General features: G+C 31.8%; 3 protein-coding genes, 37 non-coding genes and 1 pseudogene across 42 annotated transcripts; 26 read left to right on the top strand and 15 right to left on the bottom strand.

Annotated features, from left to right (window-relative positions):
- Window positions 1-512: 512 nt before the first annotated feature.
- On the top strand, window positions 513-2,268 carry srsx-15 (G-protein coupled receptors family 1 profile domain-containing protein; the record flags this gene model as incomplete). Its single annotated transcript, NM_001027883.2, has 5 exons — window positions 513-651; window positions 861-932; window positions 988-1,241; window positions 1,699-1,992; window positions 2,038-2,268. 5 exons carry the CDS (start codon window positions 513-515, stop codon window positions 2,266-2,268), a joined length of 990 nt encoding a protein of 329 aa, NP_001023054.2.
- Window positions 709-729, bottom strand: 21ur-4818. The gene has a single exon (NR_054360.1).
- Window positions 1,065-1,085, bottom strand: 21ur-13584. Its single transcript, NR_054359.1, has one exon.
- On the bottom strand, window positions 1,329-1,349 carry 21ur-11814. Its single transcript, NR_054358.1, has one exon.
- A 150-nt stretch (window positions 2,269-2,418) lies between the features above and the next one.
- 21ur-14232 lies at window positions 2,419-2,439 on the bottom strand. The gene has a single exon (NR_054357.1).
- 21ur-7051 lies at window positions 2,420-2,440 on the bottom strand. The gene has a single exon (NR_054356.1).
- Window positions 2,441-2,771: 331 nt separating this feature from the next.
- On the bottom strand, window positions 2,772-2,792 carry 21ur-10682. The gene has a single exon (NR_054355.1).
- A 353-nt stretch (window positions 2,793-3,145) lies between these two features.
- 21ur-746 lies at window positions 3,146-3,166 on the top strand. Its single transcript, NR_054354.1, has one exon.
- A 1,000-nt stretch (window positions 3,167-4,166) lies between these two features.
- On the bottom strand, window positions 4,167-4,187 carry 21ur-10704. The gene has a single exon (NR_054353.1).
- Window positions 4,188-4,294: 107 nt separating this feature from the next.
- On the top strand, window positions 4,295-4,315 carry 21ur-3638. The gene has a single exon (NR_054352.1).
- A 272-nt stretch (window positions 4,316-4,587) lies between these two features.
- Window positions 4,588-8,923, top strand: srsx-16 (G-protein coupled receptors family 1 profile domain-containing protein). 2 transcript variants are annotated; one of them, NM_001268344.2, is made up of 6 exons: window positions 4,588-4,784; window positions 5,157-5,237; window positions 5,504-5,757; window positions 6,084-6,207; window positions 7,892-8,061; window positions 8,621-8,923. In NM_001268344.2, exons 1-6 carry the CDS (start codon window positions 4,646-4,648, stop codon window positions 8,807-8,809), a joined length of 957 nt encoding a protein of 318 aa, NP_001255273.1. In that variant the 5' UTR covers window positions 4,588-4,645; the 3' UTR covers window positions 8,810-8,923. The 2 variants fall into 2 exon arrangements, 1 of the variants encoding a protein (NP_001255273.1); NR_131502.1 differs by lacking the exon at window positions 5,504-5,757 and having other exon boundaries at window positions 4,646-4,784; window positions 8,621-8,809.
- On the bottom strand, window positions 4,959-4,979 carry 21ur-9670. Its single transcript, NR_054351.1, has one exon.
- 21ur-4161 lies at window positions 5,116-5,136 on the top strand. The gene has a single exon (NR_054350.1).
- 21ur-8283 lies at window positions 5,899-5,919 on the top strand. Its single transcript, NR_054349.1, has one exon.
- Window positions 5,900-5,920, top strand: 21ur-13517. The gene has a single exon (NR_054348.1).
- Window positions 6,062-6,082, top strand: 21ur-237. The gene has a single exon (NR_054347.1).
- 21ur-13171 lies at window positions 6,063-6,083 on the top strand. Its single transcript, NR_054346.1, has one exon.
- On the top strand, window positions 6,493-6,513 carry 21ur-14525. Its single transcript, NR_054345.1, has one exon.
- On the top strand, window positions 7,195-7,215 carry 21ur-6211. The gene has a single exon (NR_054344.1).
- 21ur-9654 lies at window positions 7,322-7,342 on the top strand. The gene has a single exon (NR_054343.1).
- On the top strand, window positions 7,768-7,788 carry 21ur-9133. The gene has a single exon (NR_054342.1).
- On the top strand, window positions 7,771-7,791 carry 21ur-6506. The gene has a single exon (NR_054341.1).
- On the bottom strand, window positions 8,321-8,341 carry 21ur-1064. The gene has a single exon (NR_054340.1).
- On the bottom strand, window positions 8,533-8,553 carry 21ur-874. Its single transcript, NR_054339.1, has one exon.
- Window positions 8,924-9,062: 139 nt separating the features above from the next.
- On the bottom strand, window positions 9,063-9,083 carry 21ur-1242. Its single transcript, NR_054338.1, has one exon.
- On the bottom strand, window positions 9,066-9,086 carry 21ur-15452. Its single transcript, NR_054337.1, has one exon.
- A 247-nt stretch (window positions 9,087-9,333) lies between these two features.
- 21ur-6751 lies at window positions 9,334-9,354 on the top strand. The gene has a single exon (NR_054336.1).
- A 335-nt stretch (window positions 9,355-9,689) lies between these two features.
- Window positions 9,690-9,710, top strand: 21ur-3796. Its single transcript, NR_054335.1, has one exon.
- Window positions 9,711-9,722: 12 nt separating this feature from the next.
- C39H7.4 (MARVEL domain-containing protein) lies at window positions 9,723-12,214 on the top strand. The gene is made up of 5 exons (NM_001380236.2): window positions 9,723-9,844; window positions 10,324-11,033; window positions 11,628-11,725; window positions 11,803-11,972; window positions 12,099-12,214. Exons 1-5 carry the CDS (start codon window positions 9,730-9,732, stop codon window positions 12,179-12,181), a joined length of 1,176 nt encoding a protein of 391 aa, NP_001367380.1. The 5' UTR covers window positions 9,723-9,729; the 3' UTR covers window positions 12,182-12,214.
- On the top strand, window positions 10,027-10,047 carry 21ur-12452. Its single transcript, NR_054334.1, has one exon.
- 21ur-5354 lies at window positions 10,151-10,171 on the top strand. Its single transcript, NR_054333.1, has one exon.
- On the top strand, window positions 10,301-10,321 carry 21ur-8099. The gene has a single exon (NR_054332.1).
- On the top strand, window positions 11,207-11,227 carry 21ur-10579. Its single transcript, NR_054331.1, has one exon.
- Window positions 11,208-11,228, top strand: 21ur-11121. The gene has a single exon (NR_054330.1).
- On the bottom strand, window positions 11,294-11,314 carry 21ur-12460. The gene has a single exon (NR_054329.1).
- On the top strand, window positions 12,057-12,077 carry 21ur-4114. The gene has a single exon (NR_054328.1).
- A 26-nt stretch (window positions 12,215-12,240) lies between the features above and the next one.
- Window positions 12,241-13,241, bottom strand: C39H7.2 (annotated as a pseudogene). The gene has a single exon. A coding segment is annotated over exon 1 (1,001 nt).
- Window positions 12,702-12,850, top strand: C39H7.70. The gene has a single exon (NR_054327.1). It is a non-coding gene; the product is annotated as an Unclassified non-coding RNA C39H7.70 (non-coding RNA).
- A 279-nt stretch (window positions 13,242-13,520) lies between the features above and the next one.
- 21ur-14155 lies at window positions 13,521-13,541 on the top strand. The gene has a single exon (NR_054326.1).
- On the top strand, window positions 13,522-13,542 carry 21ur-4758. The gene has a single exon (NR_054325.1).
- A 290-nt stretch (window positions 13,543-13,832) lies between these two features.
- Window positions 13,833-13,853, bottom strand: 21ur-1635. Its single transcript, NR_054324.1, has one exon.
- Between the last annotated feature and the right edge of the window lie 10 nt (window positions 13,854-13,863).

The following is a 13,863-nucleotide window of genomic DNA, read 5'->3' as shown; positions in this document are numbered from 1 at the left end:
CAGCTGTTAAAAACAGTATTGTGTTCTCCGTCTTTACAATAACTTATGGGAACAGAAACCATGTCATAAACTTATTTTGAATTACATAGAATCTAAATAGTGCATTAAACTCTTCTATTCCTGAAACGTCCAACTTGGAGAATAGCTCCAGAAAAACAATATATTCTAGTAAGCCATGTATAAGTCTCAAGAAGTCAGAACACAGAAATCACGATTTTGATATTCACTTTTCTTAAAACTTGTCTACAGATTGTTTTGTCTTTTTCAAAAAAAAAAACGGATGAACTAATGTTTTGCCTGACGGGCGTGACGTAGGAAGTGTCTTTGGCTGAAAAGTCTGAACGATATTTTCTTTGTAAACTTTAATTTTCCAAAACACACGGCTCGTTTTCGTACTATAGAAAAGTTTGCTCCAATAATGTTTTGTTTTTTTACTTTGTCAATGAATAATCTTTCTTGATCTGATCATTTTGATGTTTAATAAATATTATACTTTTAGCAATCAGGAAACTATGATTTCTGATAATACTTATCGTATTCAACGTCTTATAATTTACTGTTTCGTTTTATTTTTCCAAGTTTTTGGATTATTTGGAAACATCAATTTGATAGTTCTTACAATAAGAAAAAAGTCATTGCAGTCTAAATATGGTTAGTTACCTAACAGTAAAGTTCAAATTCTAACCTCAAAACTAAAACGTTCATAAACAGGATTCAATAAAGCAATAATTATACTTTAAAATTACATCCAGTTCAAAACAAGCATATGAAACAGTTAAAGTTTTGAAAACAAAAATTATTGGCATTTGCATTTAATAAAAAATTAAGAACACCAACGGCAATAACTGTTCAACATTAAGGTTACATATTGGGAGTTCTTGCATCAATCCATTCATTTTGCCTGCTCTATGAATCCATTAACATGACTTTTGGTATAGTAGGTTGTCAAGAAAAGTCTTAATTTCTTGTTGCAATTTAAAGTTTCAGCAACATTTTACCATTATCAAATTCGTCGTGAGTTGTGTTTTTATACAATGTTTCCCTATGTTTTTGCACATTGTTTACAAACTGGAACTGTTTGGGTACTATCATTAGATTTATTAATTACTATTTTATTTCCAATTAAAAGCCGTAGATTTTATACACCAACTTATTTGTCTATTTTATTTTTTCTTCCGGTTATTTATGGTGTTATTTCCGTTATATTTGGATTTATATTTTTGGATAATGCAGTTCTTTCAGTAAGTTTGCTTGAAATTTTTAAGAATTTGGACTGCAACTAAAACTTTTGAAAAGTGAATTGGGTAATGCAATATTGTAGTTTTTTCACATCAAAATCTCTAAAAAAAACGGAATTAAGAATTAGTTGTAATTTAACACATGTTTTTGAAACAGTAACCATTCAAAAAAAATTGTAATTAGATAACTATTATTTGATAACAATACTGAATTTGTTTTGAATTGTGTATTCAATGCCCTAAAAAAAACGCATGTGCACTAATAAAAATGCAACGCTTATTCTTATAGGGTAAGCAAAACAGATGGAAGAATACCATTTTTATTTCAAGCTGGAGTTAAATATTTTGAGTTATTCTAATATTCTATTTAAAAATAAGCAACTTAATTTTCTAAGTATATTTTTGAAAATAAGTCTATTATAAGAACCTTCACTATATTTTAATTATTGCTTTCACTCAGATGTGCAATCCACCCTCATCCCTTCATACATATGCAAATGCTATTTGGTATTGTATTATGATGATCTTCACAATTTTGACAGTTTTATTCTATTCTGTAGCATTTGTAGTTCTACATTATAAGCAAGTACATAAAAATGCAAATGTACAATTCCTTGAAAGAATGTGTATGAGAACACTTAAATATCTTATTGTACTTTTCGTGGTTTTTCGGTTCATTACAAGTATTATTCTTAATCTACTGCATATCATACACGTCAACAGAGAAGTTGTTTCTTTCGTGGAAAACTTTAATGTACATTTTAAAAAATTGTATTAATTTGAATAATGAGGATTGCAGGCGATTCCCGCAATGGCTTCATTTTCACAAAATGCCTGCATTTGCTATTTTCGAAGTTCAGAATATCGAGTGTTGCTCCGCGAGCAAATTTCAAAAATATCTCCGCGAATCTGTCGATTGTTGCCAAAATCATCAGGAGAAGTTAGCTATCTTGGGAATGCAATTGGCCTGAAACCAATAAGTGCACTGAGCAAAACTATGACTGTTGGAATTTCCAAGCGAATAAATTAAAGAAATAAAACATTTTAAATCCTGTGGGTGTTATTCGGACTTTACATTTGCTATTGAAAAATTTCGAAGTGATAATTGTTATGAATTAGAAAAAATTGGGCACAACATGTGTCACTGATCGATAGATCAACCATCAGTCTATAGCAAACCAGTGACAGGGATTCCAATCAAACTATTAAAAATTGTCGAGAATTGTTTTCAAAAACTACTTGAAACCGTAAAAAATTTTTAGGCGGAACCTCTATAGTTTTATATTCTCATGCAAGTTAATTCAATTATATTAAAGCTTTCATCACTTCCAAGAGTTTTCTCATTACTTGTAAAAAACAAAAGGATTGGAAGGAATATACAATTCCAAATTGCACCAGATTACGAGCAATATTGTCTTAAAAAATTCGTTATAATCAGTTTGAAAAATTATTTTAGTTGTGGACTTACGGTTAAAATTTTCTGAATTTAATATTAATTTCACTGTTTTCCACCAGCCAATTTTGGTTTTATAAATGAAAATTGTGCGCTCATCATTATTCGTCATAGTTCAAAAATAGTGAAACGAAAGCGTTGAAACTGTAAACTTCTAAAAACTATTGAGGAAATGGGGGAAATTGGATTTATGTCAAAAATTCTAAGAAAATAGCAGCTGGTAGAATGATATTTTAATATTCAAAGAATTATTTTACAAAGTTCAAAGATTATTGGACAATTGAGATTAATTGAATTGTTGTTGTTATTGGGTTTTCTGGTAATCGCGTTTTTGGGAAGTCTGGTTCAGTGTATTTCACGGTAAAACAAAATTGTGAAATATTGATTGAGAAGAAAACAAAAATAAACTGTTTCACAATCACGTTAAATATTCTAGTAGATTGGACAGTTTTGATTAGACTCTTTTATGTGCTATACAAGCAATTTATTATCGGCACCAACGTTTGAAAAAAAACAATTAAGCAACTAAATTTTGGGAAAACGAATTAAAATTTAACAGGAAAAAAACTTGCAAAATAAATGTTGTCTACAAAAAACGTTACAGTGTTTACATAATTTGTTTTTGTTTTCTTTAACCAGAAAAACTAAACAACAAAAATCAAAAACGAAAATCAATTTTTACGTCAAAGTACTAAAAAAACCAAAAATGCCCAGCCCAGATTGACAAGGGTATGGTTTTTTACTCAATTAGAAGTCCTGTAAGAGCACAGCTGAAACGGAAAACTGAATAAGTATTGAAACATCGCAAACATTTTAATAACTTTTTCATTGAAAACTGTAAAATAAGTTGTACTTCATGTACGTCTTATGTTTCAAAACTTGCTTCCTAAAATTTGAAAAAAACTTTCCGATTTTCAGTTAGTAACAATAATTTCAAAAAAATGAACCATGCATTTTTCTTTCAGATAATTCTATCAAAGATCCTTGCTCTATTTGTATCTGAAATTATATCAATTTTGAGTTGAGGCACACTTTTACAGTTCGTGTCCGAGAAATGCGTGAGTTCAGGATATACAAATATATGTACTTTTAAATTGAAATAACTTTTCGCCTATTCACCCAAAAATTGGTAGCAGTTCTCAGGAAATTGAGATTACAGAATTTGGTAGTTTTGAGCCATTTCGGGTCCAAAAAAGCAAAGTCTCAGATTTCGTTTATTCTCCTTTAAATACGTTTCTTTTTACCTGATACAAATATTATATTTTTCCAATTAACTTCCTTCTTTAACCGTCGGCAGGGCTTTTAAGTTCCGTCAAATTGTGTTTTTGAGAACCAATTCTCACTGGGATGCTAGTACGAAGTTTTGTGTTGTACTATGAAGTCTGAGCTCCTGTAGACATTTATGTTACCAGACTTTCAGAATACCAATTTTTTACGTTAATTTATTTTCACATTTATTTGTTAATTAACTCGATTTTTCTATGGAATTTGACAGAATAAATAAACGAATAAATTTGGTTTAGTTTTTCAACAAATAAAAACAGTAAAAATAAATACTGTTTCAAAATTCCTACATGTTTGATTTCCACAACGTTTTGATCGGTAAATTATGTATGTTGTCAAAATGATTGTGAATACTTCAAACTAGCACTGATTTCCAATCTTAGAGCATAACTTCTCATTAGAACCGATTCAATATTCGGTGTTTCAAGTAGTTTTCTCGTATTTCTAAAAGATGCATCCAACTTCTCTTTTTTCACGCAAAAGTGTGTCATAGGCGAGTAGGAGAATAATTCATTCTAATTCCGCGTTCTCTGCTATTTCAGTTTTACTTAACTTCATCAACGTAAATACTATTACCCACTTATTGGCTCCGCCCACTTTTTGTTTTGTTTTTTTTTTCGTTAGAAAAAAAAAGGCTTTTACATATTTTCAGTTCCTTTATCTGAAACTAATGACTTCAGAAGACAATTATAAAATGCATCGAATTATTATTTATTCAATTGTTTTTATTTTTGAAATTCTCGGATTGTTTGGAAATATCAATTTGATTGCCGTGATTTTAAGAAATAAAGTATTGAGGTCCAATTTTGGTAAGCGATATTTCAATTATTATGAATCTAGAAAAAAACGGCTGCAAGGCTGCCAGCGTGTCTGCCTATTTTTCTCCGAGGGTTTAGCCAGGGAGCATGAGGGAGGCGTAGCTCCTCGGTGACTGTGATTTAATTGTTTGTTTGTTTTTTATCTGTTTTTTCCTTACCCTTTTTTTAAGTTCTTGAAAAAAGTGACTAGCTGAAAGATTTTATTTTGCTGTTTTATTGTACATTTGAAACAGCAAAACCCATTTGGAAAATTCATTTCCATTTTTCTGGGCTTTACTGTTACTATAAATTTATATAATCATCACAATAATGCGAAAGGCAATCACGCGATAGTTCTCTATAACAATTTTGTCGAATTTTCAGGTCTCATTATGCTCTGCCTTGCATTTTTCCACACTGTCTGTTTATTTTTTGAGCTAATCAATATGGGATTTGGAATTCTTGGTAATTTTTTAATTTTTCATTCGAAACTCTAATATCATCACTGAAGAAAATGTTTAAAACTACTCCTGTGTTGCTGAAATGTCCTAATATTATGCTAAGAGTTTAGTAAAAACTTCAGAATTTTTGAAAATTTGCCAATTTTTAATTTGACTGAAATTTTGAAAATTCTTAAAATTTCTAGAGTGTCTAGCTAGTTAAATTTTTGGCCATGTCATACTATTTGTCATAAATACCTTTCACTTAAACCTTCAAATAAATATTTTCAGCCACATTCTACTCATATCGAATATTTCGAAGTATCTGCTTCCACACCACATTTCCAGTAATTCTGGCACATTGTCTACAAACTGGAACTATTTGCATTTTATCACTTGATCTATTTTTGGCAATAGTTATTCCATTCAAATATCGACATTTTCGAATGAGTTTTTACCTGCCAATGTTACTTTTTCTGCCGCTTGCTTATGCAGTGGGGATAGTTGTGGCAGCGAAAATATTATTGGACGACGCGGAAATATCGGTAAGAAATTCGACGCATTAAAAAGTTTTTTTTCTGAAAAATGTAAACTGAAAATGTTAATTTTCATACTGAATGTTTGCGGAGTTAAAAAATATGCCTATTCACTCATTCTATAAAAATTGAAAGATTTCTTCAAACCAGTTATCCTAGAATGACAAATCAATATTTTTTAGAAACTTGATCAGTTCAAACTATCATGTTGCTCAACATTTACAGGAAAAAATAGACAAAATTCTAGTTGGATCAAAACATTTTTCACTGTTTCATTATTAGCATTTCTCCTTTACGATTTAAAATTTTTCAATTGGTTGATGTTTCGTCTTTAGATGTGTAATCCTCCCTCTTCAATGGTTCCGTCAGTTCGACAACGTTGGTACGAGATTATGCTTATATTTTCATTCCTTACAGTTATTCTCTATTCGGGTGCATTTGGTTTATTATCGGTGAAGAGTGAGTTTAAGTTGTTTTTTACACACTGAAAAGAGACAAGTCGCTTGGTTTTTTTTTGCATATTTTGAAACAAACCAAACTTTTTGGCGGGTCTACTTTTCCGATAGTTGTTTGAAATTTATTTCGCTGTTAAGTTTTGTAAATTTACAGATACAAAGTTTTCGTTATGTATACTCGTCAAAAATCATTATTATGTAACTATCAGAATCAAGAATTTTATAGTCAAAACTAACAATGTTTTTTGTTTCAAACAGTTTTTAAATAGAATGGATATTATTGGAAGAATTAGTGGTGTCTGCTTCACACCATTTTCAATGGATATTCAGAGATTTTTGTTTTAAAAAACTAGAATTAGACATGAGTTGAAAAATTAAAAAAAAACTGATCCGATAAACTTTTTCGATATTTTCCAAATCATTTAATAATTACAAAAACAAGTTCTAAAACTTTCCAAGTGGTGAGTGAAATTTTTATTTAAGCTCAAAATTGCATTCTTGCCTACCATCAAGAAGAAATCTACCGTAACCACGCAGTATGGGTCAAAATATAGTGGCGGTAGGCAGGCACGTAGACAGATACGAACACCTAATTGGACCCATTTGCTATAAAATCCCTAATCGAAGCTTTTTATTCTATGAAGAACCAAAAAACGCTTAAAAAAGATAACTCGAAAAATTTTATTTTACCGTTTTATATAGTTCTGAAATTGTTTGGATGAAGCGGTAAAACAATTTTCATTATTTATAGGAACTTTTGAACAAGTTATGCACTGATTGCCCATCAAAACTTTTCTGCAATTTTTTCCTAAATCTATTCTAAAACTGCTGTGGAGCTGTTGAAACCTTTTTTATTGTAAAATTTCTAATACACACAGTCCCCTAATACAGAAATAAATGACAAAATAATAATTCGAAAAAAGTGTTTATTTTATTTTATTTTGCCGTTCTAGATAGTTTTTAAATTGTTATGATATGAAATTAGTTTCGATTATCTCATAATTTTCTGATACGCTATTCAATTTTTGTTCATCGAACAATTTTTGGAAACGTTTTGTTTCTTAAATCTCCTCTGTTTCGCAAATTTTTCAAAAATGTTTTGATACTTAAAAAATTAGTCGAAGAGGCTTCTACAGTCATAATTGTTTTTTTTATTTCTTATAACATAACAAAACATTTTTAATTGATATTAAACAAAATTTGTGTTCAAATATAAGAATTTGACCTATAAAAACACAACGAACTGAAAAACGTTTTTTAAAAACATTTTTTCAAATCTAGTAATAACACTTTTCCAATACACAGTGTCTTCCATGCAGGCCTACACCTGCCTACTACAAAAGTTTCAGCAAACACCTTTTTAAGCTAAATGATTGAAAGTGTCAGTAAATTGGTTAAAGTAATAAAAAGTATGCCCGAAAATATAATATTTACTGTTAACTGCTAAAAACATGGGTTTTATTTTAAAAGGGAACAATTCCCACCAAGAAAGAATCATATTTCTAAAAATTTTATTCGGCCGTTTTAGACTATTTTTAAATGGGTTGGATAATCATTTGGATAGTGTTTCACTTAGAATTTTCTGACTTTCTTCTCTGATTCAATGTTTTCAAATTGAAAATTTTGAGGCTTGCCATAAAACATTATTCTGCGAACTAATAAAGTAATTGTAATATTTTTCATTTCAGTGCGTCGAAACTCATCAGACATCCGTCTAATCGAGAAGAAAGCTCTTCGAACATTAAAAGTTCTAATTGTAATCTTCCTTTTTACTCGATTCTTCTCAACTGGCCTTGCAACATTAGTAACAAGTCTCGGAATAGACCCGGAATATTCTGCACTTGTTCATAATTATAATGTGAGTCATTAATCATTTTTGTGTACGGGTGGGAGTTTCGTCGTAGTCTGTAAGTGGCTCGACGTGCATGTTGCTGCAAAGTGATTGAGTAGTCAGATTAGTTTTAATTGAATTGGCAGGAAACAAGATCAGAAGAGGGAATATTCAAATTAAATAAAGAGTCATATGAGGGAATGGATGAAAGGTGGATAAAATATTTAGGGTTTCCTACAAGACTGTGTTCTGTGGGGTTACAGTAGAACAAATTAAACATATCACAGAACAAATAACGAGGTGTTTACCACATTCATAATTTTTTATTTTAATTTGAATCAATTTTGAAACAGTGAAAAAATGTTTTGTTTTGCTGTTTTATTTTTATGTTTCCCAGAAATGTTTTCAAATATTCAATTAAGGCGTCTAAAATAATAAGCAAACACGTCTTCAGGTCTTTCAGACCTATAGTCTTTTAGAAGAAATTCGGTGTTACATTCGACAAGCTTCGACCAGTTAATAAATTTTCTAAAAGTTCGATGGCCTTTTATGCCTACATGGAAATCGTATATTTATCTTTTTTCAGGTGATTCCAGCAATGGCTGCATATTCACAAAATACGTATGTATGTTTCTTCCGTAGTGAGGAATATCGTAGATTGCTCACGGAGCAGTTTTCAATTTATTTTCCATGTATGAAGATTGTACTTCCAGTCAAGATAACGGAGAGGAGTACCAGTATTAAAAGAGGCCCAACTATTGTTGTTAAAATTTAATATATAAGTTCAATTATATGTATAAAATTCAATTTTTTTTAATGTTTTTTTTTTGATTTATAAAAATGTTCAATTATGAAAATAAAAATAAAAATAAATTATTTTGATTGCTTTTTTCTGATTTCATTTGAACACTCGAACAATTTAAATTTTCTTGATGCACAATTTACAGAACTAGGACGCGACAGAAAACAATAGTGGATAAAGAATTCGAAAATTATTGATAGCAATTTTGAGTTTTCATATATAATGTGCGCAGCTGTATCCTTTCATATTAGAAACTTTCGAGAATATTCAAAACTTAAAAACATTGTGAAACATTAATTGAAAAAATTTTTTTGGGTTTTTTCAATTTCAAATGACCAGAAATGTACATGAGCTGCGATTTCTCAACTAGTGTCTAGTTCAGTTTTACAAAGAATTTAACAAAAAGTTTCTCTTAGAGATTCAAAATTTTATGATGGTATGCAAATTTTGAATGTTTCTTTATCTTGTCAAAAGCATCTATTCAGAAACGATTTCACTCTTTTGTCCGGATATTAACTAATTTCGAACCCAATATTTCCCTTATTTTCTTTATTTTTCTACCTTACGCCTTATTTCTTATCATTTCGCCCATTCTCTTCCCCCGTCCTTCGCACACCTTTTTTGACTACTCATACCTTAAAAATTCCATCTCTGTGTACATTTTAGGCACTGAATTTTCATTTTATTTGTGTATACACTTTCCCTGCTGCATTATTATCAGGTTATCAGTGACTGCAAAGACGCGTCGATTTTGAATTTCGATTTTTGATTGTATTCTTCGCATTTCTTGCTTTCAAATACTTTCCACTGTTTCATAGTTTTAATAAGTTTCATGAAGAATTCCCATTTTTAATGCCTTTAGCATTTTTCGTAAAAAGATTTTCAGGTAAGAAATGACTGAAAGAAGCCGACAAGCTCAGTCTGTAGCTTCGGCTCAACCAATTCGTATTCCAAGAATTGCAATTGCTCCACCATCAGCGACTCTCAGTGGAGCGCATTATTTATCTCGTGAGTTTTGAAATAATAATGAGTGGTGACTAATAATTGACTGATGACACATCGAATGGGTATTTTTCAAACCTAAATTCCGTGTTTTTCGAATTATTTCAGGCTTGTTTTGCACTAATAGTAAACGATAAAATACCGTTTCAAGAATAATTCATGTATAAGCTGCAAATATTGAAAATTGTTAGGTGAAGTATACCTTCAATTTGAAGAAAGATATTGAGCAAAAATGTTCTCTTTAAAAAATAGTACTTTATTGAAACTTGTTTCGCAGTCTCATGAAAAAGTGCAGATTAAAATTTTTGGAACTGTCACGTTTTGTTGTATTTATATTGCAAAATTACTTTTAAAAAATAGCTGAAATTATAATTGTTTGAAGTGTGGCAAAATTTCTCAGTCTAGAAAATTTTCAACTGTTTCACCACATTGTTTTAATTAAAGTATTCTTTTGAAATTTAATACTTTTTGTGTATCCATTCTAGCCCACGCTTCAACCTTGCCTCGAAGCAATGATGTTCTCACTTCTCCAACATACATCACGGATCATCTACCATCTCGCCGACTATCAGAAATTGATAGTCCAATGTATCTTCCAAATCTTCTATCATCCACAGCTGACAGACCTTTACGGAATTATGCTCCAATATCTGGATATTCAACAACGCCTCTAAGAATCCGAACTGATGTATCAGCTCTTCCAAGATTCGTAGATACTAGCACTGATTATGGAAATATTGGAAGAGATTACTCAAGAGATTATGTTCGTGAAAGACCAATTACATCGGAAAATCCACGAGATGATTTTATCCGACTCTCAGAGTATCCTGCAACTTCTGCAGTAATTGGACTTCAACCTCCAAGACTCATAACTCCAGTTCTGGATGCTGATGAAAGTAAATCCATGAATCAACTTGTCCCAGAAACCACAGCTGATGTGGATCGTCTTGCACTTTACAACAATTCATCTCTCGGATATCAACGACTTTGCTTCCTTCTTTCAAGATATCCAGCAATTGCGATGACTATAATTGCCACGTGGATGTTGTGGGGACGTGGATTGGGATTGTCGTCTGTGAAATCAAATGAAAATGTTTGTTATATTGTGTCATTTGTTGCTGGAGCATTCATTCTTTCGAGTCAAGTCGTGCTGACAACTGCACACGGGAATTCTTACAAGAAAGAGAAAATTCTAGTGAGTTTTTTTTTAATTTTAGGAGATTTGGGGAATTGCATGTGTGATATGCAAAATGTTTATCCATTTAGAAACGTAAATGAAACAACTAGAACTTTTTCCGCAAACTGTCAATTTATGTTTCTTCAATTTCACTCTTTCTATAATAGTTTCGCTAGAATAATTGGATTTGGTTGAACAATTGAAAGTAATTGAAACTAGACGTTTATTTTTCTAAAAATTAGAAGTTTTTCCATTATATAACTGTAATGATTTGAGCAGAATATCAGTTTTTATTCCTAACATTTTTGAAATTAGAACATAATGTTAAAATGAGGCTATTAAAACTTTTAAAAATTAAAATTTTTAAAAATATTGCACGGGTCTGCAGCATTGCTTGAAATTTCTCAAAATATGGAAATGTTTTGGAAAATTTTCCCACAACTTTGAGTGTTAAATTAAAACACGATACTCTACTTTTAAAATGCAAAAAATAATATTTTAGACTCATAAAAATTGCAGTAAATCATTTCGAAAAATTATAGTTTTAAAAAATTTTTTAAACTAAAAACTATAATAGTTTCTGATTTAAACGTATAACGCGTTTATTTTTAGGCAAATCTATATCACTTTTCCAACACCGTTGCCATTCTGATTTCTATCACAGTCATTGTTTTTGCAGCGATTTCGTTTCAGGATGTCAATAAAGTCAAGTTTGTTATCTTAATTCTAATATTTTCTTTTTAAAGTATTAACAAAAAATAAATGTTGTGAAACAGAATTTTTTCAGCCATAAAACTGACACCTGTACATGGATGAGTGCTCCATTAAATCTGGGAGGAATCCCAGAATTTTACTGTTTCACTCCACAAGAGAGACAAACATTCTTGTCGATTTTGATTGGAGCATCTGGGCTTGTCATTATTTTATACATTTTCAGTGGAATTTATGGATGTGTTGGTGAGTCTTAAAGCTAGTAATTTATATTTGAAACATTTCTGTTTCACATCGTTGGTATGAGAAGTTGAATTAATTTACTGACATTCGTTGGTCTCCTTCATCTTCTTCTGACTTTCAAAATTTCAGGTCAATCTCTGATGAAAAAGAAACGACAGGACGAGTTCAAACAGTACGCTGAAGCGCACGACAACGCCGCCTTCAGATTCTAAGAATGCGGATTGTTATATAAATATTTAATTGGATTCAATGTTTAAAAATATTAGGTTGAACCGGAAGTCTTTGTGACTTTTTCAATCGTTTATTTCTCGGAGCAAGAGAAACGACAGAATAATATTTATTTTCTATTATTATCAGCAATGTACTGCCAACGTGTGGGCAACTTATGAATGCCCTGCTCACAGAACCCTTCCAGGCGCGAGTCGAAATAATGCTTGAGTGCCAATTCGACACTTCCATGGGCATTGAAGGTTCTTTCCCAGAGATCACGAGTCATATCTGAAAACTGTCAGTATGCAGATGGGGCATGGTCTGAAGAATACGGTGGGTGAAGGTAAATCATCCATTCATACCTGACCAGTTCCTGCAATACTTGTTTCGTGACGTAGGGATAAGCGTTGTTTTGTTGAAAGTAGAGTTGCTCGTCCTTCAGGGGTGAACGATTGAATATGTTCTTTAGGTTTTGTGGTTAGATAACTTAAAGGTCCCCATTAACTATTTTGCCCAGGAAGCAGTTCCCAGTTGATGGGGCCGTACACTCCCCACCACACTGAGAGCATGACTTTTATGGGGTGAAGGTCGGGTTTGGCGGCACCCTGTGGGGCTTCTCCTTCTACAAACCACTGGGCACGCGTGTGGTTCTTATCATGGAGGACCCACTTCTCGGTTCCAGTGATGAGTCGGCCCAAACATCGATCGGCCTCATGGAGAGTGAGGGGTGAAATGGAATCATCTACTCAAAAATCATGGTTGGCTTGTGTCGAAGAGTGAGGTATGAATCGACCCATAATTTTCTTCATTCCAAGAGCTTCCCAGCTCCGTACGATGATGGTTTGATAGGATTGAAGTGCGGTTGACAGCTCACGGGAGGTTTGGAAAGGATCCGTTGCCACTGCTTTCTTCAACTCATCCAAATCCAATTCATGGGGTCTATTGGTCATCGAGAGAAAAGTCGTCCTTTTCGAAGTGATGGAACCAAATGTGTATAGTATTATAGTGACGGACATGTCGATGATAAACATCCTTCAGGAGACTTTCCGAATCCTTCATCGTGGTATGAGAGAGAAAAGGTGCATCGAACCATGTCGGATGTGGATGGCACTAGATAAATACATTGTCGGCTAACTGAACTCAGACCAGAGGGAAGGGAGTGGGGTGATTTTCAAAATGAAGTTCCTTTACTCGTTGTTATACCCTAGCAACGAGGGAACACCAAAGTGCAACTGCGCCTAGCGTTGGAAAAGCAAACCCAGTCACAAAGACTTCTGGTTCAACCTAATAAAAATACAGTTTCAAATACTCTTTATAATAAATTTCGTAATTTGAATCTTATTGTGATTCAAGCTGGTATAATTGTATCAAAGTTCCTTATTCTGGATTTTCTTTAACAGTTGAATGGAGCATAACACATGCTTATCTTATCTTGGAACTTTTAGATGCAATTAATAAAGCTTGTGTATTTATGTTGACAAGCACTATACTGCCGTTACTACTTAAATATATTAAACATATATTAACCATTATCAGGTGAGTCAAGGATGTCAGCAAATTTTTTTTCGATTATTTTCAGGAATAATTGAAAAAAAAACAAAAAAAAAACAAAAAAATTTCGATTTCAGAACCCACACCTTGATTTTGGTATATTTCAATCGATACTCCTGCAGACCATACAAAA

This window comes from Caenorhabditis elegans, chromosome IV (genome assembly GCF_000002985.6).
Source record: "Caenorhabditis elegans chromosome IV".
Lineage (NCBI taxonomy): Eukaryota > Metazoa > Nematoda > Chromadorea > Rhabditida > Rhabditidae > Caenorhabditis > Caenorhabditis elegans.
Note: the sequence above shows the minus strand (reverse complement) of the source record. Positions and strands in the feature narration are given on the sequence as shown.

Excerpts from the sequence above, each read along its gene's own strand:
- srsx-16 (NM_001268344.2), top strand. The coding sequence starts at position 4,646 with ATGACTTCAGAAGACAATTATAAAATGCATCGAATTATTATTTATTCA. Across the intron at positions 6,208-7,891 it reads TGGTTTATTATCGGTGAAGA|TGCGTCGAAACTCATCAGAC; the intron begins GTGAGTTTAAGT and ends TTTTCATTTCAG. Across the intron at positions 8,062-8,620 it reads CACTTGTTCATAATTATAAT|GTGATTCCAGCAATGGCTGC; the intron begins GTGAGTCATTAA and ends ATCTTTTTTCAG.
- C39H7.4 (NM_001380236.2), top strand. The coding sequence starts at position 9,730 with ATGACTGAAAGAAGCCGACAAGCTCAGTCTGTAGCTTCGGCTCAACCA. Across the intron at positions 9,845-10,323 it reads TGGAGCGCATTATTTATCTC|CCCACGCTTCAACCTTGCCT; the intron begins GTGAGTTTTGAA and ends TATCCATTCTAG. Across the intron at positions 11,973-12,098 it reads TGGAATTTATGGATGTGTTG|GTCAATCTCTGATGAAAAAG; the intron begins GTGAGTCTTAAA and ends TCAAAATTTCAG.